At 40.2% G+C, this 25,018-nt stretch overlaps 1 protein-coding gene across 3 annotated transcripts in view; it reads right to left on the bottom strand.

The window, feature by feature from the left end:
- NELL1 (neural EGFL like 1) overlaps window positions 1–25,018 on the bottom strand; it is a 1,041,756-nt gene that overhangs the window by 774,986 nt on the left and 241,752 nt on the right. For all 3 annotated transcript variants that reach the window (XM_027532215.1, XM_027532213.1, XM_027532214.1), the window contains exons 6-9: window positions 18,076–18,148; window positions 17,372–17,454; window positions 6,456–6,590; window positions 2,679–2,781 (exon numbers count right to left, since the gene is read on the bottom strand). In XM_027532215.1, the coding sequence (XP_027388016.1) occupies window positions 2,679–2,781; window positions 6,456–6,590; window positions 17,372–17,454; window positions 18,076–18,148 (394 nt within the window). The remainder of the gene's footprint in view (window positions 1–2,678; window positions 2,782–6,455; window positions 6,591–17,371; window positions 17,455–18,075; window positions 18,149–25,018) is intronic.

Raw genomic sequence — 25,018 nt, 5'->3', positions numbered from 1 at the left:
TTCAAGTGTTTGTTTTCAAGTGGTGGCATTATGGGTAATTTTCCATCTTTATCTTTACCCTTCTCTGTGATTTCACATTTACAATGACACAGAACAGCTGGAAGACTCACCTATGCCCATGTCCAAATAACATCTGCCAAGAGACAGCATTTACAGATCCATGGAGCTCAAGATAATAGATTAAAAATGCCTCATGGTTTTTAAACAAATCCCTAAGTTTCTCAACTTATTCCTCTGCTATTATATAGAATACATCAAGATAGAAAAATAATCTTGACAGTCAGAATGGCTGCAATCCAAAAGTCTACAAGCAATAAATGCTGGAGAGGGTGTGGAGAAAAGGGAACCCTCTTACACTGTTGGTGGGAATGCAAACTAGTACAGCCACTATGGAGAACAGTGTGGAGATTCCTTAAAAAACTGGAAATAGAACTGCCTTATGATCCAGCAATCCCACTGCTGGGCATACACACTGAGGAAACCAGAAGGGAAAGAGACACGTGTACCCCAATGTTCATCGCAGCACTGTTTATAATAGCCAGGACATGGAAGCAACCTAGATGCCCATCAGCAGATGAATGGATAAGAAAGCTGTGGTACATATACACAATGGAGTATTACTCAGCCATTAAAAAGAATACATTTGAATCAGTTCTAATGAGATGGATGAAACTGGAACCTATTATACAGAGTGAAGTAAGCCAGAAAGAAAACACCAATACAGTATACTAATGCATATATGTGGAATTTAGAAAGATGGTAGCAATAACCCTGTATACGAGACAGCAAAAGAGACACTGATGTATAGATCAGTCGTATGGACTCTGTGGGAGAGGGAGAGGGTGGGGAGATTTGGGAGAATGGCATTGAAACATGTATAATATCATGTATGAAACGAGTCGCCAGTCCAGGTTCGATGCACGATACTGGATGCTTGGGGCTGGTGCACTGGGACGACCCAGAGGGAGGGTATAGGGAGGGAGGGTATAGGGAGGGAGGGTATAGGGAGGGAGGAGGGAGGAGGGTTCAGGATGGGGAACACAGGTATACCTGTGGCGGATTCATTTCGATATTTGGCAAAACTAATACAATATTGTAAAGTTTAAAAATAAAATAAAATTAAAAAAATAATAAAAGCTGCAAAAAAAATACATTAAAAAATGACATTATCTTAATAAACAAAGATTACAATAAAAAACAAAAAAAAAGAAAAATAATCTATACATATTATTCTAAAAACTATCTTTCCATCATGGAATCAAACTATAATCTCAACATCTGGGCCCTTGATCTATCCATAACTTCCAAAAGTGCTTGGAATAAAAACAAGAAAGTTTCTTTTAGATTAACTTGGAGTAAGCCCTCCAGAGTAGTGGATGTACCATATCAACTATAAAAGGAAGACACTTTTCAAAGTTCCTTTTGAAAGGATATAAAAAAAATTGGGCTGGTACAACCAGACTGGCTATCTGCATTCCCACTGTCATATTAGGGGACATGCTGTTCTTGACAAAAAGTTAGTGTTTTGAAGATCTAGTAATGATGGTGTTTTCTGGCAGAGAAATGATTTTGAAAATTATCCATCAGATGGCACATTTCTAAAACTTTCCTTTTTCAGTGAAGAGCTTATGGTCTGATAAAAACACTAAAGGCTCTGTAGTCAGAATTTGCTTTATATTTCACCTCTGTCACTTACTAGCCTTTCAAACTTGATAAGTTATCTTCCCTAAACTTCCTATAAATAGTGATAATAACAATCCCCCCCCCAATATTCCAGTGAGGACTCAATAAACAGAAGGAAACCACTTAACACAGTAACTGACACATACCATACCAATAATTCCAAATGACAGCTTTTACTTTTCATGCTTATTGCAGTGTTCATTTCACCATTTCATTTGAAATAGTGTCCTCTGTAATACAGAGGGAAAAGGATTTTTAAATCATTGCAAAATTTGGACAAGCCAACTTTGAAAGAAATTGTCTTAATATTTTAACTGAAGTTCAATCTTGAAATTCCTAAGAAATGCCATTTAATAATAGGAAACCTGACTAAAATCTCGGATAGCCAAAACACAGAGCGTGGGCCTTACCTTGATCGATCAAAATGAATGGACCCGGGGCTTCCTCGGTGGTGCAATGCAGGGAACAGGAGTTCAATCCCTGGTCTGGGAAGATCCCATAGGCCGCAGAGTAACTGAGCCTGTGTACCTCAACTACTGAGAACCACACACCTAGAGCCTGTACCCCACAACGAGAGAAGCCACCCTGATTCGAGAAAGCCCACACGCAGGAACGAGAACCCAACACAGCCATGAATAAATGTTTAAGAAAAAAAAATGAGGAGACCAAAGCACATGGAGCCTTGGAGTCATGACTTCACAGATCAACTCCACCCACCCCCAGCTGTATGATCCTGGGCAACTGGCTTAATCCTTGTCAATGCCAGTTCCCTGTACCAAAAAAAAAAAAAAAAAAATGGAAATAATAGTAACTAAGGTTGATGTGAGGATTAAGAAAAAAAAAAAAATAGCCTCTATAAAGTGTCTGCACATCACAAGTAATCAATTGCTAGTATTGATATTTCATCAATGTTGCTCAGTTGGGGGTCTGAAAAAAGAGGGAATAAATCAATCTCAAAGCACTGAGGGCCACCCTGACCCTCAGTCAGTACTTACGTCGGCAGACCTTGCAGCACTCGCCAGCAATGTGCACGGGGAGGGAGTCTGGAGAGCAGTTGAGAGGGGGACAGGACATCCTTCGGCATTCCACAGCCCCGCTCTGAGGAAGGAAAGGCAGGAAAAGTCATCTGAGCAGAGGTGACCTCAGCAGGACAAACCTCACATTCCATCCCAGAAACCTCACCAGGAAAACAGAAGTAGTGCAAGAAGTTCCTGGGGCTTCCCAGGTGGCTCTAGAACCCTCCTGACAAAGCAAGAGACCTAAGAGATGAGGCTTCAATCCTTGTCAGGAAGATCTCCTGGAGAAAGGCATAGCAACCCACTCTACAGATAATTTTCTCCAGCCCATATGAAACCATGCCACCTCAATTACTTGTCTGCTATACATCACCAGCTTCATTCTGCCCATCAGACTACACAGATTAGGCAGAAAACAAAAGCCTATTTTTAGAAGAAGATAAGTAACACCTTTTGCAGACCCTGAAATCACTGTCGAAGTAATAACAGTCGTTTTGTATTTTTGCAGACAAACAATGCCATTCATTAGGCACTTATCAAATAATTTCAGCTTGACGGGGTTTACATACTAATGTGGGGTGAGGTGCGGGTTCTATAATTCTCCAAAACAGATCATATAATAGATACAAATAATAGATAATCTGAGAGTCAGGGGGTCCTACAATTCTCTAAAACAGATAATGGACACCTTGTAAAATATAATGAAGACACCTAGAAACTAATTCACTTCCTTTTAAAATGTATTCTAGCAGAGAAAAGCTGTGACTCAAGTGAGCCACTCAGTTCAGTTCAATTCAGTTGCTCAGTCGTGTCTGACTCTTTGTGATCCCATGAACTGCAGCACGCCAGGCCTCCCTGTCTATCAACAATTCCTGGAGTTTACTCAAAAGCATGTCCGTTGAGTCGGTGATGCCATCCAACCATCTCATCCTCTGTCGTCCCCTTCTCCTCCTGCCTTCAAGCATTCCCAGCATCAGGGTCTTTTCCAAGAAGTCAATTTTTCACATCAGGTAGCCAAAGTATTGGAGTTTAAGCATCAGCATCATTCCTTCCAATGAATATTCAGGACTTATTTCCTTCAGGTTGGACTGGTTGGATCTCCTTGCAGTCCAATGGACTCTCAAAAGTCTTCTCCAACACCACAGTTCAAAAGCATCAATTCTTCAGTGCTCAGCTTTCTTTATAGTCCAACTCTCACATCCATATATGACTACTGGAAAAACCATAGTCTTGACTAGACAGACCTTTGTTGGCAAAATAATGTCTCTGCTTTTTAATATGCTGTCTAGGTTGGTCATAACTTTTCTTCCAAGGAGTAAGGGTCTTTTAATTTCATGGCTGCAGCCACCATCTGCAGTGATTTTGGAGCCCAAAAAAATAAAGTCTGACACTGTTTCCCCATCTATTTGCCATGAAGTGATGGGACCAGATGCCATGTTCTTAGTTTTCTGAATATTGAGCTTTAAGCCAACATTTTCACTCTGTTCTTTCACTTTCATCAAGAGGCTCTTTAGTTCTTCACTTTCTGCCATAAGGGTGGTGTCATCTGCATATCTGAGGTTATTGATATTTCTCCCGGCAATCTTGATTTCAGCTTGTGCTTCTTCCAGCCCAGCGTTTCTCATGATGTACTCTAAAAATAAGTTAAATAAGCAGGGTGGCAAAATACAGCCTTGATGTACTCCTTTCCCTATTTGGGACCAGCCTGTTGTTCCACGTCCAGTTCTAACTTGCTTTCTGACCTGCATCCAGATATCTCAAGAGGCAGGTCAGGTGGTCTGGTATTCCCCTCTTTAACAATTTTCCACAGTTTGTTGTGATCCACACAGTCAAAGGCTTTGGCATAGTCAACAAAGCAGAAATAGATGTTTTTCTGGAACTCTCTTGCTTTTCCCATGATCCAGCAGATGTTGGCAATTTGATCTCTGGTTCCTCTGCCTTTTCTAAAACCAGCGTGAACATCTGGAAGTTCACGGTTCACATATTGCTGAAGCCTGGCTTGGAGAATTTTGAGCATTACTTTTCTAGCATGTGAGATGAGTACATTTGTGCAGTACTTTGAACATTCTTTGGCATTGCCTTTCTTTGGGATTGGAATGAAAACTGACCTTTTCCAGTCCTGTGGCCACTGCTGAATTTTCCAAATTGGCTGGCACATTGAGGCAGCACTTCCACAGCATCATCTTTCTGGATTTGAAAGAGCTCAACTGGAATTCCATCACCTCCACTAGCTTTGTTTGTACTGATGCTTCCTAAGGCCCACTTGACTTTGCATTCTAGTATGTCTTGCTCTAAGTTAGTGATCATAAAATCATGATTATCTGGGTCATGAAGATCTTTTTTGTATAGTTCTTTTGTGTATTCTTGCTACCTCTTTTTAATATCTTCTGCTTCTGTTAGGTCCATACCATTTCTGTCCTTTATTGTGCCCAGCTTTGCATGAAATGTTCTCTTGGTATCTCTAATTTTCTTGAAGAGTTGTTCCCATTCTATTGTTTTCCTCTATTTCTTTGCACTGATCACTGAGGAAGGCTTTCTTATCTCTCCTTGCTATTCTTTGGGACTCTGCATTCAAATGGGTATATCTTTCCTTTTCTCCTTTACTTTTCACTTCTCTTTTCGCAGCTATTGTAAGGCCTCCTCAGACAACCATTTTGTTTTTTTGCATTTCTTTTTCTTGGGGATGGTCTTGATCACTGCCCCCTGTACAATGTCACGAACCTCCATCCATAGTTCTTCAGGTACTCTATCAGATCTAATCCCTTGAATCTATTTGTCACTTCCACTGTATAACTGTAAGGGATTTGATTTAGGTCATACCTGAATGGTCTAGTGGTTTTCCCTACTTTCTCCAATTTAAGCCTGAATTTGGCAATCAGGAGTTTATTATCTGAGCCACAGTCAGCTCCCAGTCTTGTTTTTGCTGACTGTATAGAGCTTCTCCATCTTTGGCTGCAAAGAATATAATCAAGCTGATTTCGGTGTTGACCATCTGGTGATGCCCACATGTAGAGCCTTCTCGTGTTGTTGGAAGATGGTACTTGCTATGACCAGTGCGTTCTCTTGGCAAAATTCTATTAGCCTTTGCCCTGCTTCATTCTGTACTCCAAGGCCAAATTTGCCTGTTACTCCAGGTATCTGTTGACTTCCGACTTTTGCATTCCAGTCCTCTATGATGAAAAGGACATCTTTTTTGGGTGTTAGTTCTAGAACATCTTGTAGGTCTTTAGATAACCATTCAACTTCAGCTTCTTCAGCATTACTGGTCAGGGCATAGATTTGGACTACTGCGATATTGAATGGTTTGCCTTGGAAACGAAGAGAGATCATTCTGTCGTTTTTGAGACTGCATCCAAGTATTGTATTTTGGACTCTTTTGTTGACTGTGATGGCTACTCCATTTCTTCTAAGGGGTTCTTGCCCACAGTAGTAGATATAATGGTCATCTGAGTTAAATGCACCCACTAGGTAGTTTAAAAACCAAAGGCATTCCTTCCCCCTCTGAGACTCTGATCTCCAAACAGTCAGATTCTTAACATTAGATCATGTTATTCGAGTGTGTTTGCTTTCCCTTGACAAGTACTTGTAGTTATAAGGACACTTTAACTTACCTTTGCAATTGCTGCTATTAGTAAATAGGCACTTAGTAAAAGGGTAGTACACTGTAAGTCGGCTTTATAAAGAAACAGGTTACGCAATAATCAGCAGAACTGCCCTCTTTAAACTGTTAGTCTATTTATGTACAAAGAGGCTTACTTTGCACGTGCAGTTCCTGCAGTGATCACCGTCGACCCAGGAGTCTTGGTCTCTATAGAGCAGTCCACTCACTTGACAGGTCTTCTCACAATGACAGTTTTCCAGTTGACTAAGTCTTGTTTCTGCATAGTTCAGCTGCAAGCAAGAGTTGCTACATGTAATTTCTGTAATTCAACTGTGTTGTCCTAACAAAGCTAATCACAACAAGAAAAAATAAATCCACGCAGGAGTGGGTAGGGGGGAAATGCTCAAAGCAGTTCACTGATTCTCAGCCAGATCTGTTTTTTGTGGTTTTTAAGGGTTTTTTGGGTTTTTTTTGTTTTGTTTTCTTTAATTTCACACAAGGTAGAATCATTCTGAATTGAAGACATATTGGCTCCCGTGGTCTAATGAGCACCAAATGAGACATTAAACTATCTCAGGGACCCCATGGGTGTTTATCAACACACGCTTTCAGCTCAAGCCCACAAGAAACCACTTGTAATGAATGAGTTCAAGGACTGGTTTCAGTGTTTACATGTGATCTAATCAGCAACTCTGAAGCACTTACATTTATCTCCTACTATCCCGTCCCTGTTCTTCACACACTAACCAAAGTGTGTTTACAAGCTGGGACATCACTGCTTCTTCTTTTATGAAAAATGCTGGGGAGCTGAAGCCAGAAAAGGGGTGAGTCAGAGGCAGATCTGATTTCTCCCCCGTTCAGGATTCTCCACATAGAATGCCCCAGGAATCCACTTTGGCATTCAGACAAGGTCAAGAGAGGCAAACAAATCCCCAGGTGAGATGAGGATTTTGAAAAATAGCCTTTTTCCTTTTTCTAGGTCACTCAACTGCTCCCATTAAACATCTCTGATTTGAAAGGGTTTATGATGTTTGAATGACATCACAAGTAATCCTTTCAAGGGATCATCCAGCCTCTCTTTGCACCCCTAACTGTGATAAAACATTCATTACCTTCCAAAGGAGGCTACTTCTCTTGGCTAGCTCAAGATGTCTGAAATGTCTTTCTGGCTTGAGCTGTGTAGTTCCTCTCCATTTTTCCTATTAGATCTAGTTTTGCCTTGTAGCCGGTTCTGAGCAAGTCTAATCTCTCTACAAACATTTGAGGTTTCCTCAATGTCCAATGTCCCCATGCCTGACCCTAACCACATTTGGTCCCACCAGATTCCCCTAATAACTCCTCATGATATGGTTCCAAACTTCTCTCCCGGCCATTTTCCATGTATGTGACTCCAGGTTGCCTTCAAAAATACGGTACAAAAAGCCTGAAATCTGGTATGATCACTCTGTTGTCACATCCTTATTTACACTTAGGTGTAACTCGGCTGCATAGTAACCTCAATCTTCTTACACAAAGATCACCAAGAAAAAATACCACTTTCTAAAAATGTATCAGTTTCTTTTCCTTCTCAATCATTTATGTTATACATCCCTGTCTTGAGTATTTTCCCCATACAGGAGATCAAACCAATTCTTGATCCCAACTAAGACTATTTCAGAGTGATATTTGAGTTGCAAGAGTTGAACCTGGCTGACGGCAACTTCTACCATCTTTCTATATTTTCACTGGTCCTGTCCATACATGCTCCTCTCGCTCATAACAGCACTATTCTCTGGAAATAGAATCCATGTGTAATTCCAACCGTAGTTTTTATCACTTATTCAATCCTCTTCCTCTACACTTTTAAAATTTCTCAAGAAAGATTGTTCCTTGTCTGCCTGTCATGGGTAGTACCAAGAGGAAGGACAAAGATGAAAAAGGATCCTAAACAAACCACATGCAGTATAATCAACCCTGAAAACACTGAGCTGACTATGCCTGAAGTATTATCTTCCTAGGACACCTCTGACACGACAGCAGCAGCAGCAGCAGCAAGACACCTCTACTGTACAGGATCTTCCAAAAATTCAGGTCACATTTAAATCTTCAGCCTAGTCATGGAGCTTCCAGAAATGATGATAATTAAGTTATTTGGGAATTCTTTACAAAACACAGATAACATAGACTTCCAAAAGTCTGGTGACACCAAGTGACCAAAACCATATATTGGTAAGAGATAAGAAGAAGGGGGGCTTCCCTTGTGGCTTTGCTGGTATAGAATCTGCCTGCAATGCAGGAGATCTGGGTTCAATCCCTGGGTCGGGAAGATCCCCTGGAGAGGGAAAGGCTAACCACTCCAGTATTCTGGCCTGGAGAATCCCAGGGACTGTATAGTCCATGGGGTCACAAAGAATCGGACACAACTGAGCAACTTTCACGAATAAGAAGGGAGTGGTGACACAGCACATGCTATCTTGACCGCATTTCTATCGCCTCAGCAGTTCCTGCATAAGGCAGTGATAGTCTATGACCCTGGAATGAACAAGAGCATAACTAGAAGGGAATCTTCCCTAAAAGTGGTTCTGCATGAGGAATCCATGAGAGGAAACTGCGCATCTTACTCTGGAACAACTCTAGGGACTGTATCACTCTGAGAAGAGGACTTCTCAAGGCAAGTCCAAAAGGCAATTCTGTATCTATCCCAGTTTCCTGAAAATCCAGGAGCTTGCCTAAAGGCAATATTGTCAATTTCCAGTACTACCCACTGAAGCTGAGCTATGCTCACCTCCAAAACTCAATTCCAAGGAAGAGCCTCAGTTTTAATACAATGGAAGCTATTCCGAAGGCCGGTTTTGTTTCCCTTCTGAGCTTTTTTCATTTTTAATATACTTAGCCTTCTCTGAAAACAATGAAAAGCCCTAATCTCTGTAATAATAAGAATGCATCAGATAGACTTTCAAAAACAAAGGAACACAGTAAAGCAAAAAGCTAATTTTTCAAAGGCACTTAATATGTAATCTTGCCTTCCTTTTCCCCCCTGCTAAATCCTGAAGCAACAATAAAAGAAAAAAATAACTCTGAATAAAAAAAAAAAATGAATTACATTTTCTGTCACTGGCATTAGCGTGCTGAATTTCTACAAATTCATTTTCAAAAGCTATTTCTACACTACCTGCCATTTTCTCAAGGAATGCCTGCAGATCCAAAATAGATACGGTACCAAATCTGCATCTCTTTCTGTTTTACCTTTGTTCAAGCATTTATCTAAGCAAACATGGAGCGAATCATTTATTCTTAATTCTACACATTCAAAGACAGGCAGCAGAGGCCTTTTTCACAGTAAGAGGTCAATGAATGAAACTAGGTACATTAGTCATGCAATAGATTGCTTTTTTTCCTTTCCTTTGAAATATTATTTATTTGGCATTTGCTATATGAAAGGTTAAAAAAAGAGATCTATTGTATTAAACCTTTAAACATAATTGAAAAATCACTATTGAGCTCCTGGAACCAATGAAAATCTCAAAATTAGATATGTTACAAGCTGAAATGCCACCCCAAGTGCTGCTTGATTTCCATAAGTAGATTTGTCAAAGATTTAGACAGAAGTAATCAAGAAATTACCCATCTTCAGCATCTTTTCTTCCTGAGCTTGAAGGGAGACTGGGATTACAGCACAAGTAGGAGGCAAGATCAGGACACAGCCTGACCCAATCACTGTGTACCTAGCTCAGCAGGTGTGTGGTTCTCCCAGTGTCAAGACTACCTGGGACAATTTCTAGAGTAAGTTAGTGGATTAGTGGTCTCTAGTGGATCACTTAGGGGAGGTGTCAGAGGAGGTGTTAGGGAAGGTACTTTGTTGCACCTTTCCCCCCTTGTAAAGGTATGGCTTTGCCAGACTGTAGGGATTCTTCCCCTGGAGAAGGCAATGGCAACCCACTCCAGAATTCTTGCCTAGAGAATCCCATGGACAGTGGAGCCTGGTGGGCTACAGTCCACGGGGTTGCGAAGAGTCAGACACAACTGAGCGACTAACACACACTGGGATTCTTTAAGAGGCCTCTTCTGGACCCTGGCTCCTGTTACCTGAAACTACATGTGAGCTGCTTCCCTGATCTGTCCTTTCACACATTTTTAATCATCCATACTTTGAAAAGAGAAAAGAAACAGCAAGCCCTCCGAGGCGCATCCCTGAGCTTATGTGGTGTCTGCGCCTGTTTGCTTTGAAGTGATTTTGGCTACCAACCCCTGCCTGGCTTCTGTGCTGGGCTCACTCTCTGCTTGGATTCCATGGCTTCCACTATGACCCAAGTATGAGGACTTTCTGCTGTTTTGCAACACCTCCTGGCTCTAGACCAGGGCTCTGACAGCAACTCTCATGCAATCTTCATAAAATGAAGAATAACCATCATCGTTTTATGGATGGGGAAACTGCAGCTGGAAATGAGATCGGTGACTCATTCCAGGCTGCAAACATTGGAAGAAGTGATAAAAATGAGATTCAACATCAGATGAATCTCACTCCAAAGCCCATTTCTATCTTCACCAAGATCTGTATGACTAATGCCTATTTTAATCATGAGTTCAGTTCAGTTGCTCAGTCGTGTCTGACTCTTTGCAACCCCATGAATCGCAGCACGCCAGGCCTCCCTGTCCATCACCAACTCCCGGAGTTCACTCAGACTCATGTCCATCGAGTCAGTGATGCCATCCAGCCATCTCATCCTCTGTTGTCCTCTTCTCTTCCTGCCCCCAATCATTCCCAGCATCAGGGTCTTTTCCAATGAATCAATTCTTAGGGTGAGGTGACCAAAGTATTGGAATTTCAGCTTTAGCATCACTTCTTCCAATGAACACCCAGGACTGATCTCCTTTAAGATGGACTGGTTGAATCTCCCTGCAGTCCAAGGGACTCCCAAGAGTCTTCTCCAACACCACAGTTCCAATGCATCAATTCTTCAGCACTCAGCTTTCTTCACAGTCCAACTCTCACATCCATACATGACCACAGGAAAAACCATAGCCTTGACTAGACAGACCTTTGTTGGCAAAGTAATGTCTCTGCTTTTGAATATGCTATCTAGGTTGGTCATAACCTTCCTTCCAAGGAGTAAGTGTCTTTTAATTTCATGGCTGCAGTCACCATCTGCAGTGATTTTGGAGGCCAGAAAAACAAAGTCTGACACTGTTTCCCCATCTATTTCCCATGAAGTGATGGGACCAGGTGCCATGATCTTCATTTTCTGAATGTTGAGCTTTAAGCCAACTTTTTCACTCTCCTCTTTCACTTTCATCAAGAAGCTCTTTAGTTCCTCTTCAGTTTCTGCCATAAGGGTGGTGTCATCTGCATATCTGAGGTTATTGATATTTTTCCTGGCAATCTTGATTCCAGCTTGTGCTTCTTCCAGCCCAGCGTTTCTCATGATGTACTCTGCATAGAAGTTAAATAAGCAGGGTGACAATATACAGCCTTGACGTACTCCTTTTCCTATTTGGAACCAGTCTGTTGTTCCATGTCCAGTTCTAACTGTTGCTTCCTGACCTGCATATAGGTTTCTCAAGAGGCAGGACAGGTGGTCTAGTATTCACATCTCTTTCAGAATTTTCCAGTTTGTTGTGATCCACACAGTCAAAGGCTTTGGCATAGTCAGTAAAGCAGAAATAGATGTTTTTCTGGAACTCTCTTGCTTTTTAGACGATCCAGTGGATGTTGGCAATTTGATCTCTGGTTCCTCTTCTCTTTCTAAAACCAGCTTGAACATCTGGAAGTTCATGGTTCATGTATTGCTGAAGCCTGGCTTGGAGAATTTTGAGCATTTTGAGCTAGTACTTTACTAGCGTGTGAGATGAGTGCAATAGTGTGGTAGTTTGAGCATTCTTTGGCATTTCCTTTCTTTGGGACTGGAATGAAAACTGACCTTTTCCAGTCCTGTGGCCACTGCTGAGTTTTCCAAATTTGCTGGCATATTGAGTGCAGCACTTTCACAGCTTCATCTTTCAGGATTTGAAAGAGCTCAACTGGAATTCCATCACCTCCACTAGCTTTGTTCGTAGTGATGCTTTCTAAGGCCCACTTGACTTCACATTCCAGGATGTCGGGCTCTAGGTCAGTGATCATACCATCGTGGTTATCTGGGTCGTGAAGATCTTTTTTGTACAGTTCTTCTGTGTATTCTTGCCACCTCTTCTTACTATCTTCTGCTTCTGTTAGGTCCATACCATTTCTGTCCTTTATTGAGCCCATTTTTGCATGAAATGTTCCCTTGGTATCTCTAATCTTCTTGAAGAGATGTCTAGTCTTTCCCATTCTGTTGTTTTCCTCTATTTCTTTGCACTGATCACTGAGGAAGGCTTTCTTATCTCTCCTTGCTATTCTTTGGAACTCTGCATTCAGATGCTTATATCTTTCCTTTTCTCCTTTGCTTTTACTTCTCTTCTTTTCACAGCTATTTGTAAGGCCTCCTCAGACAGTCATTTTGCTTTTTTGCATTTCTTTTCCATGGGGATGGTCTTGCTCCCTGTCTCCTGTACAATGTCATGAACCTCCATCCATAGTTCATCAGGCACTCTATCAGATCCAGTCCCTTAAATCTATTTCTCACTTTCACTGTATAATCATAAGGGATTTGATTTAGGTCATACCTGAATGGTCTAGTGGTTTTCCCTACTTTCTTCAATTTAAGTCTGACCTGGCAATAAGGAGTTCATGATGTGAGCCACAGTCAGCTCCCAGTCTTGTTTTTGCTTACTGTATAGAGCTTCTCCATCTTTGGCTGCAAAGAATATAATCAATCTGATTTCGGTATTGACCATCTGGTGATGTCCATGTGTAGAGTCTTCTCTTGTGTTGCTGGAAGAGGGTGTTTGCTATGACCAGTGTGTTCTCTTGGCAAAACTCTATGATTTTAATCATAGCTGCTGGGCAACTCAAACCAAACCTCTAATCCTATTAGCTAAATCTTGGCTTATTTAACCAAAGGCAAAATCCAAATACAGATGAATTTAGTGCCCCAGAATTTCCTTTGTGCCCAGGAATCCTACTTGTCTTCTGATTTGGCCTATCACCCCAGACTCCATCTCTTTCACACTGCTTCCAGAAAGATGGCAGACTAGGTACCCTGAAAGTCTTTCCTACTTGAACCAACTAAAAAGCTGGATAAAATACACAAACCAAAGATTTTAAAAAGTCATCACAGGAGCTGATACAAAAGGAAGAAGCCATAGTGGCCAAAACAAACTCATGGCCAGGGATCTAGGGAGGCGAGTGAGCATCAAAGCTTCATGATGTCAGCCAAAACATGCAGCCTTTGGGCTCCCACCTTGACGGCTACAGAGGAGGCCAGGGAGACAGATAACAGGGTCTGCCCAAGAGGAGATGTCTTAAAGGAAATTCCTACATCAAGGTGGGGCCCGAAAGGGCTGTACCCTCAGCTTCAGAGTGAATGAAAAAGAAACAAGGCTTATACAGGCACAGAAGGAAGACCATCCAGTTCAGACTGTGGTCCTGGCTAAATAGAAATATCTTCCTTGAGAAATCTTAAGGAATTCTTTGCTGAGAATTCACCTGGCTGATCCCAGCTTTGCAGTCTAATTCTGAGTCATCCCCATGATCTGTAAAACCTTAAAGAGATCATACAATAGAAGTTACCCCTGAGTGGGCCTGCCAGAAGCATGCATAATGTGAACCCAGAACTCAGAAAATTGCCACATGTATCTAAGGACAAGTGGCTATAACCAGATGGGTGAGATCAGAGGCCTTGTTTTACCTGATCTTCCTCCTTCAAAAGCTACTACAAGCTCCATGCTCACGTTTCACTCCCAACAGATGCCTTCTGAACACACACTCCTCTTTTTCTCTCCTCTTACGTGCCCATGCTTCTTCTCACTATTATTGCCATCCTCTTACTGGCAGTATCTTCCTCTCTTTCTCCATCAGTCATTCCTCCTTTATATCTTTTGATTCTCTTTCTAATTCTTTCTCCCCCAATCATAAACTTTCTCAGTCATGATTCAACTTTCAGAATCTAAGCTTGAATTCCAGCTTTGTCATTCATTTTTCTTGGGAAAACTTACACAACCTTCTTGGAACTCCATCTTCTCCTGGATAGTGGGCTAATAAACCTGACTCAGGATTGCTGTAAGGATTAAAGAGAGGGGATCTAAAAATTTAAGCATTATAACTAACACATAGTAAATGTTCAATAAATATTACCTAGTATCTTTCCAGCTTATTCCAGATCAGGGGTTGACAAACTAAAGCCCTTGGACCAAATCTGGCCCCACTTATTTTTGTATGGCCTGTGAGCTGAGAATGATTTTTATATTTTTCAGTGATTATAATTTTTAATTGAAGTATGGTTGATGTATAAGATATTATATGTTACAGGTGTACAATATAGTAATGAACAATTTTTAAAGGTTTATACTCCATTTTAAGTTATACAATATTGACTATATGCTCCTTGCTGTATAATAAGCTACCATGATATACTGTACAATAGCTCTTACCTCTTAATTCACTATCCCCATATTGTTCCTCCAGACCTCCCCACTAAAAACTGCAACCTTGTTCTCTATGAGTCTGCTTCTTTTTTGTTATATTCACTAGTTTGTTGTACTTTTTAGATTCCACATATAAGTGATATCAAACAGCATTTGCCTTTCGCGTATTTATTTCACTTAATATAATGCCCTCCAAGTCCCTTGCTGTGAATGGCACAATGTCACTCTTTTTTATGGCTGAGCAGAATTCCATTGTGTGTGCGCATGTCACCTGAGGCTGAGTGGCATCTTTCTTGGTCCAAAAATTTGGTAACAAGCTACAATATAATATGTATATGTACCACATCTTCTTTATCCATTCATCTGTTGATGGACACCAGGGTTGCTTACATAGCTTGTCAATTCTACATAAAACTGCGATGAACACTGGAGTGCATGTATCTTTTTGAATCAGTATTTTGGTTTCCTTTGGATATGTACCCAGGGACGGAATTGCTGGGTCATAAGGTAGTTCTACATTTAGTTTTTTGAGAAACCTCCATACTATCTTTCACAGTGGCTGCCTCAATTTATACTTCCACCAATAGTTTACAAAGTTTCTACTGTAAATGAAAACAATTCAACAAAGTATTATAATCATTTACATAGCTTCCCTTTACTATGGAGAAAACAGTAACATCTGCTACTTGCGTTCTTTTTGAAGACAGCCAATCTGACAGGTGTGAGGTAGTATCTCATTGTATGGTTTTGGTTTGCATTTCCCTGATGATTAGCAATGTTGAGTATCTTCATGTTACATTGATCAATTTCATTCAAGTGAAATAAAAATATACATCATGTTCTCAATTTTGCTTCTTGATCTACAAAAACTAAAATTTACTAACCAGCCCTTTACAAGAAAAGTTTGCCAGCTCCTCTTCTAGATTATCATGGGTTCCAAATTTTGCAGAGAAAATTGAAGTACTCAGTTTTCTAATTAAAATTCTATTCACGGTTTGAAAGAAATAGACTTATAAATCTTCTACAGGACCGGGGGTGTTTAGAAGGTGGATTAAACCACTGTCTGCTTGTAATCACCCACAATTAAATATCTTCTGCCTCACAAATGCCCATTTTACATAATAATGTTTTGAGGACAGAGCTCAATGCGGCTGCTAGATAATGTACAGCTAAAAAGACAAAAATGATATTCTGCGAAAAAAAAGAATGAGAACAAAAAGGGCACCATCAACTCCAGGATATGAAGAACCACAGTCACCTGAAGCTGAGTGGCATGTTTCTTGGTCCAAAAATTTGGTAGCAAGCTAAAATATAATTAACAGTTTTGAGATCAAGCTGCTCCAGACAATATGAAATAATAGCTTCTACATGCCACAAGCTGGGAAAGCAAATAATTGCCTGCGTTTCACATTTCCACTATACTCTGATGTGAAAAGCTCTCAATTCTCAGTTTAGTTTCTCTCTTTACGAAAGCGCTCTTTCTCTCCTTTGCAGACAAAAAAAGACTTGGCCAAAAAACCTAGTTTGAAACAGAAAGACTGTCTTCAGCAGCACAATCTTTGAGTCCAAAATACAGCCCTACCTCCCAAACACTGACCTACCCCACCAATTTTCCCCTCGTACTATGGCTGATGGCAGGAGCCGTCACAGCTGCAGGTGGAATAGGATTAATGTATCATTTTCACTGTTACTAAAAGTCTTCCTTTTGCAGAGTATAATGTCTCTTAGGCCCGACCTAATTCTTTCTTCGCCCTAGGCTGGAACTCATGTCCACGACGGATTGGTATCATAACAACAGCACTAGCCATGTTTTCTATTTATTCAGCACCTTTCTTCACAAGGCTCAGGGCTTTTCATTATCAATCTAAATTTTATGAATATATATTATTAAAGCCCCTAATCGTCTACATTTCTGGCTCTGCCACTCAATATGACATCTGTGGGGGTAGAAATGACTTCATCATTGCCTCCTCTTTGCCTAATACAGTGTCCAGCAAAGAGCAAATCCTCAAAAGATGCTTGTTAAGTGGATATGGAGAAGATGGAGAGATACAGAAGTAGAAGACTGAAGTTGTTAAAAGCAAACTTGCCTCCTTGACTATTTGAACTCAGGACCAGTTTCGAAATGAATCATGTATTAGAAATGTGATATAATGCCTTCCTGTGACAGTAATCTGTTCCTAACAACGGTGATTTTGCCCTTTCTGATTATTGGCAATTATTCTTGCATCCAGAATGCATTAGCTTATAAGCAGCAGTGACTCTGACCATATACCAGCTCGCAGTGTTACTAGTTTAATAGCCAATGGGAAAATTCCTTTTCCACTCCCAGGGAGGCTACAGTGATACATATTGCCTCTTTCTTCCAAACATTTTTCAAGCAAACATTTTGATACAGCTGAATAGCATCAAAGATGTAAATGGTTATGTTTACTATAGGTTGTCCTATTTCAAGAAAGAGTAAACCATTTTTATGGTAACATATTTCATATGCCAAAGCTAAAAATGTTTCCATTAAAGCAAATCACTCTGAGTTCCAGATTGGATGGACAAAAAAATGAAACATCACAAGTGAAGTTTAGATACCTACTTTTGCAGTCATCTTGGCCAAAAGCTCTTGTAAATCCATTATTCCTTGCACCAGGCTTAAGAAATCACTGCAAGTTGGGCAAGCTCAATAAAGAAAATATAAAATAAATGTTGATACTGTGCTAACAGAAGAAAATATATTTTTTTAACCATAGTTGTTTGGTTATGTAGAAGGGTTTTCACTTTTCTGGTTAAGTTTGACTTCAAAATTGCAGTGAATGCACAAGGATTTCAGATCTAGATCTTTCCCTTTCATTAATAAAAATGAAAGGAAAGGAAAGGCAGTATGTTTTAAACTGTAAAACATTTTTAAATTTAAATTAAGCTCATTTTTATCAGGCCTAAAGAATTGTGAATTATCACAGAAGCAGCAAAAGTAAACTATCCAATTCAAGAAATTTTAAAAATAGTTTTTATACATGTATTTATATAGTTATACCAAGCATAACTTTCTGTATCAATCTACAGACTAAAAACTGCTCATGTTAACTTTTCTTATCTTCAAATTTTAATTCTATGAATTATACATAAACTTTTTAAAAATTCAAAGACAGAAGTATTTAGGATACATAAGATCTCTCACTAATCCCATCACCTCATAAGTCAACAATGTAAATAGTTTGTGTATATCCTTCCTGACAGCTTCTCTCATATTATCAACAAGTTATATTACATAATTCTGAAATGCTTTAAGTTGCTACTTACTGCGATTCAGGTTTGGACACTGTGTTATATATCCATTTGGCATGAAGATGATTTTCCCATCTTGGATAATCCCCTTGATAAAAGAAGAGAGAGGTGGCAATCACTATTACACGTATCAATTCAAATGGCCCCTGTCACATGCTCTCTACAGGGAAGATTTTTTTTTATTTAACATGACTGATAACCTCATTCAGAAGCTGAGTTGGTCACAGTGACCTACTGAAACTCATGCTCTTCCAGAAATCTCAAAATGTCCATTCATCTTGAGAAAGCTACAATTACTTACTACTGATTTATGCTAATGATATCATAGAACTAAGGATCCATCAGTCAATGTTTTTAAGCTGTCCCTCTAAAAAGGCACTGATGCAATAAAAATTCTCCTCAATGCCCTAGTCATCTTAAAACATTAAATATTGCTGATTTCCAGGATTATCTTAGGTGGGGGAAAGAGACAATAGGAACATATTAGACTAAAATGCTCTGCTGATTCATTTAATCAAGGAAATAATATTAGACTTGGGGAAAACTAAGAACCTTGCTCTCAGCTAATTGAATAACATGAGTCTTTGCTGGTGAGTCTTAAGATTTGTTCAACATCTCACTGTGGATGAAAGGAGGTCTTTTAATTTTCCAATATATCTAGAAGAACAGCCCTAATTTAAGAAAGTCATTGGGGCTGTCATCTCTCAATGAAAATATTGACATAGCTTTTGGACTTTTCATGTTGAATTTCAAGATTCTCTTTCTAGGGTATTTTTTCCCTGGTTTGATGGAAGAGATATTACAGAACAGATGGAACATGTAGAAGCTGGTTCAGTACACCGAGCTTAATCTATAAATAAAATATAGGCTTATGATAGTGTGGCAAGTCTTTCAGAGGGAGTAAAGTTTAACATTTATGTGCTTATCCTCTGAACAGCAAAAGGTAATCAGTAAATGCTGTTTCTGCTTATTATTTCAAGATAAAATATTAATTGGAAATGTTAATAGAAACAACAGGGTCAAAAGGCCTCTTCCTCAAAACGAGATACCTTTATTAATCTCTTCCTCTTTGAGGATGATGCAGTGTCTGTGATTACCAGAGCAGACAGCCTCACCATGGGAAGGAGGTCCCTGCCACAGTTCTTCAAAATGAATTTGCCATGTCTTGCAAGGGAATTCCAGGGAGTAATTAATAGAGCACAATCTAAGTCAATCAGCTTCTTCCTGGCACAGTATTGCACAGTTTTTCAAAGCAAATTATCTCCTTTAAGAGGCCAGGGCACCTTTCAAGCATGTATGAGGAATCTGAGAAAAGCATGGGATTGTCAGTCAGCGGTTTATCTGTAGCTAACTGGGTTTACTTAGGAAGTCAACCATCTTCTCTGAGCTTCAGTCACTTGATCTAGAAAAAAAGAAGTGCTGTATGCAAAAGCTGCAGAACCTTCCAGCACTTAAGTGCTGGGTCAATGAAATCTTTGTCCAAACTGAAATGGTCACAATTTAGATCTGTGTGCTTTTGCTAACTTTCAAGATAAAAGAAAAAATCAGTCAAGAGTAAATCAAAGCTATAGATTTCCATCATAGAACAGACCATCAGAGAGATATAATATCACATTAGAAAATATCTGTCTAAATAGGCTAAACATGGATGAAGTAGAGTGACTATCTAGGTCTGCCTGGGATTTAGAGATTTGGGTGCTAAAACTGAGACTCCCAGGCAAATCAGGACAGTTGATCACCCTCAGTGATGCAAAAGTAGAGAAAATACTTATACTAGGAAAGGGCTGGGTCTATTACCTGCTGGTCAGAAAAGCCTAAATCGTTCTTATTTTTATTAGCCATGAAAAAGACCCTTGGAAACCTAGAATATATTTGTCATGGTATTATCTTTGCCAAAAGAAATGGAAAATCCATTTGAAAGGATATTCCTTTTGCTTATCCTGTAGCAATGTATATTATACACAGCAGTATTCTTTTGGGCTTTTTTTTTTTTTTGTCACATAGTTGCTTTACAATATTGGGTTATTTTCTGCTGTATAGTGAACTGGCCCTTTTATTTCAATGACTGACTGATTTTGCATTTTAAAATTACTAATTGTTTCTCCCACACTTTCTTCTTCCTGCATCCCTCCTCATTTCTCTTTCTACTAGTAATCTCAGGCACACACATGTGTGTTACACAGATCATTAGATGAAGGTCAATGGTGTTGACCTGAACAAAAATGGAAATAAGAACGGACAGATCTTTGATCCCCATCAGCACAAAACCTCAAGGCACTTCATATTTTTTTCTAAAAAAAATAAAAAGGTCATGAGGGTCAGCCCACATACTGGCTTAAAATGTTTTCTTACCAAATGAATCAAGATGGGAATGCTAATTTGTTTGAATAGTTATAATTCCAGTCTGGATTAAAAAGAAAGGTGGAATATACTGTACAAATACCAACTGTAACCCAAAGAAGAGTGAGTGTATGCATTTACCTATAAATACATATCGATGTATATATCCCAGGACCTTCTCATAATAAGAACCAAAAGGTCTTGCACTGAACTGTCATATGGACTAGCGTCATCCCTCAGTAGTTGGAAGGTAATTCTGGGACCTCCTTTTCCCCCTACCCATCAGGGATACAAAAATTTGCAGAAATGCCATAATACAGTATGATTTCTGTATACACAGGCTCAGCATGCATGGAATCAACCAACTGCGGGTCAAAATTGTTTGATTCTGAAGATGTGGAAATGGCAGATAGCAGGCGGATTTTATTTATTTCCTGGACATTTGTCAATAAAGGAAGCATTTGCTAGGCACTTAGTTTTCTTTAGAAAACAGAATTGTATAAAGCATAAAACAACAAACAAAAAGAAGGTGATCGGCCTTATCTCTCTCAGAAAAATCATCTTTGAGGATTTCTAAAGATGAAAGCATACCTTAAAACATAGCAACTTCTCCCCCAAAAAGGTGAAATAAGGGATAAAAAGATAGAAATTCTATTATTTTTCTTCATTTAACTTCAAATGTATCTATACTTAACTGGAAAAAAGAAACTCTGGCTGAGCCTGTACCAGCAGACCTCCTTTGATCTCATTTTTTAAGACTATGCTTTATTTCATACCATTGACCATGGCAGTATTTCTCAAAATGCCAACTTCTTAAGAATCACATTGAGTATTTAACATTCAGATTCCTGGCTCAATGTCAGATTCTGTTTCAGGGGAGTCAGGGTGGGCCCGGATTCATCATTTTCAAAAGCTGTCCCAGAGGATTCTCACAAAAAGTCAAAGAGCCCCACTTTGAAAAACACTGCTCTGTTGTCCCTGGGAAAGGAACTGGCAATCCATCCCAGTACTCTTGCCTGGAAAATCCCATGGACAGAGGAGCCTGGCAGGCTACAGTCCATAGCATCACAAAGAATCGGACAAGACTGAGCTACTGAACGTGCTCCCTGTTGTCAATCATTTGGATTTCCTAGAGCAATATTTTGGAGAAGGCAATGGCACCCCACTCCAGTACTCTTGCCTGGCAAATCCCATGGATGGAGGAGCCTGGTGGGCTGCAGTCCATGGGGTCGCTAAGAGTCGGACACGACTGAGACTTCAGTTTCACTTTTCACTTTCACGCATTGGAGAAGGAAATGGCAACCCACTCCAGTGTTCTTGCCTGGAGAATCCCAGGGACGGGGGAGCCTGGTGGGCTGCCGTCTATGGGGTTGCACAGAGTCGGACACGACTGAAGCAACTTAGCAGCAGCAGCAGCAGAGCAATATTTACTCCTTACACAATGGTGAAGGTAGTATCAACATCCAGTACACTAACAGAGTAAAATATTACTATCTGGAACTGAATGGCAACCAACCAAATTACTAAATTGGAAACACCATGAAGGACAAAACATAGGCTTTCACCTCAGCATCCCCTGCAATTCCCATCATAGTATATTCCACAAAGTAGTCACAATCAACACCTTACCTATATAAAATGCTTAAAAACTATGAAGTATATAATTGTAGGCGAGCAAAACTTGCCACTTGAAATGTGGCAAATGTGGAATGTAAGATTAGACCTGAAAAAAATCAAAGCCCAAAAGACACAGAAAGAAACTTTGACCTTCACCCTAACTACCTAAAACAATCAAGACAGAAGGTCTGTTCCCAGAAGAGAGCTATTACCAGAGCTCTCTGCCAGGAATATGAGCCAGGTGTGGTGGAGAGACAAGATCAGCATGCACTCTGCACCCACTGTCTCTGCAGGTCCAGCAAACATTTATCTACTGAAATTTGCTCTGCCATCTCCATCTCCATATGAATTGTCTACCTCCCCCTTGCAATCCCAAAGTTCTACCACCACATCCAGGTAGTCTTAGCTGAAAATGGTATTTAAGGTGAGGTATTTCAGCCACTTATGGTAAGCTACTCAGTTTTCCTGGATCTCGGCCATGTACACATGTTGTTGAAATCTGTTTTGAGTATCTACTTACTGGTCTCACATCAGTTTAATTCTTAGACTCACTAGAAAAACCTAGGAGAGAAGAGGAATAAGTTTCTTCCTCCCTGACACAATCAGTTCAGTTCAGTCGCTCAGTCATGTCCGAATCTTTGCGACCCCATGAATTGCAGCACGCCAGGCCTTCCTGTCCATCACCAACTCCCGGAGTTCACCCAAACTCATGTCCATTGAGTCAGTGATGCCATCCAGCCATCTCATCCTCTGTCATCCCCTTCTCCTCCTGCCCCCAATCCCTCCCAGGATCAGAGTCTTTTCCAATGAGTCAACTCTTCACATGAGGTGGCCAAAGTACTGGAGTTTCAGCTTTAGCATCATTCCTTCCAAAGAACACCCAGGACTGATCTCCTTCAGAATGGACTGGTTGGATCTCCTTGCAGTCCAAGGGACTCTCAAGAGTCTTCTCCAACACCACAATTCAAAAGCATCAATTCTTCGGTGCTTAGCCTTCTTCACAGTCCAACTCTCACATCCATACATGACCACAGGAAAAACCATAGCCTTGACTAGACAGACCTTTGTTGGCAAAGTAATATCTCTGCTTTTGAATATGCTATCTAGGCTTGTCATAACTTTCCTTCCAAGGAGTGTCTTTTAATTTCATGGCTGCAGTTAACATCTGCAGTGATTTTGGAGCCCAAAAAACAAAGTCTGACACTGTTTCCACTGTTTCCCCATCTATTTCCCATGAAGTGATGGGACCAGATGCCATGATCTTCATTTTCTGAATGTTGAGCTTTAAGCCAATATTTTCACTCTGTTCTTTCACTTTAATCAAGAGGCTTTTTAGTTCCTCTTCACTTTCTGCCATAAGGGTGGTGTCATCTGCATATCTGAGGTTATTGATATTTCTCCCGGCAATCTTGATTCCAGCTTTTGTTTCTTCCAGTCCAGCGTTTCTCATGATGTACTCTGCATATAAGTTAAATAAACAGGGTGACAATATACACCTTTTGACGTACTTGACTTACTCCTTTTCCTATTTGGAACCAGTCTGTTGTTCCATATCCAGTTCTAACTGTTGCTTCCTGACCTGCATATAGGTTTCTCAAGAGGCAGATCATGTGGTCTGGTATTCCCATCTGTTTCAGAATTTTCCACAGTTTATTATGATCCACACAGTCCAAGGCTTTGACATAGTCAATAAAGCAGAAATAGATGTTTTTCTGGAATTCTCTTGCTTTTTTGATGATCCAGCGGATGTTGGCAATTTGCTCTCTGTTCCTCTGCCTTTTCTAAAACCAGCTTGAACATCTGGAAGTTCACAGTTCATGTATTGCTGAAGCCTGGCTTGCACAATATTAAACTATAAATTTATAGCTCTTAAGAGTCTGTGAAAATCATATGGAATGCTAGTTGTTAAACTAGGGGTACATACCAGAATTTTAGAGGAGGGTGAGGGAGTACAATTTTCTATAAAATTTTTAAATGGCCCTGAGGTGATTTTGATATGCCTGATGAAAACTACTGATCTAGGGACTGATCACCTGGTCATTAGACCTATGAAAAATCTAAAAGCTCTGATATTTTAATTAGCTTTTCTAAAGGATACTGTCAGATGGCATCACCAACTCAATGGACATGACTTTGAGCAAACTCCGGGAAATGGTGAAGGACAGGGAAGCCTGGCATGCTGCAGTCCTGAGGTTGCAAAGAGTTGGACCTGACTTAGTGACTCAACAAGAACAACAAAAGGACACCTTAATCTTGGGCCATCAACTACAGGTCTGCTAACTTCAGACCAGTGCTGGTCCACTATCAGTTCACTTCAGTGCAGCCGGTCAGTTTTGCCCATCTCTTTGTGACCCCATGGACTGCAGCACGCCAGGCCTCCCTGTCCATCACCAACTCCTGGAGCTTGCTCAAATTCATGTCCATCAAGTCGGTGATGCCATCCAACCATCTCATTCTCTGTTGTCCCCTTCTCCTCCTGTCTTCAATCTTCCCCAGCATCAGGGTTTTTTCCAATGAGTCAGTTCTTCACATCAGGTGGCCAAAATATTGGAGCTTCAGCATCAGTCCTTCCCATGAATATTCAGGGTTGATTTCCTTTAGGATGGACTGACTGGATCTCCTTGCAGTCCAAGGGACTCTCAAGAGTCTTCTCCAACACCACAGTTCACAGTGTAAATAAAATCATTTGAGAAAGTCTCCTAGTTACGTGGACTCACAAGATCGTGCTACAAGGTAGTCCTGTTCTCAAAATAAGGTTCTAGAGCACCGAATGAGCTCCCTGTGTCACACAGCAAACTCCCACTGGCCACCCACCTCAGAGCTCCACAATATTGTGTCAGCTCCTGATGTATGGCAGGAGCTGACACAACATTGTGGAGAAATAATCCTCCAATTTAAAAAAAAAAAAAAAAGGAAAAACAAGATGAAAAAAAAATTTTTTTTAAATGAGGTTCTATCTTAATTGCCTTCATGGAGAGATACTATTCAACTGTCCATAATG

The sequence above is a fragment of the Bos indicus x Bos taurus genome, chromosome 29, assembly GCF_003369695.1.
Source record: "Bos indicus x Bos taurus breed Angus x Brahman F1 hybrid chromosome 29, Bos_hybrid_MaternalHap_v2.0, whole genome shotgun sequence".
Taxonomy (NCBI): Eukaryota; Metazoa; Chordata; class Mammalia; order Artiodactyla; family Bovidae; genus Bos; species Bos indicus x Bos taurus.
Note: the sequence above shows the minus strand (reverse complement) of the source record. Positions and strands in the feature narration are given on the sequence as shown.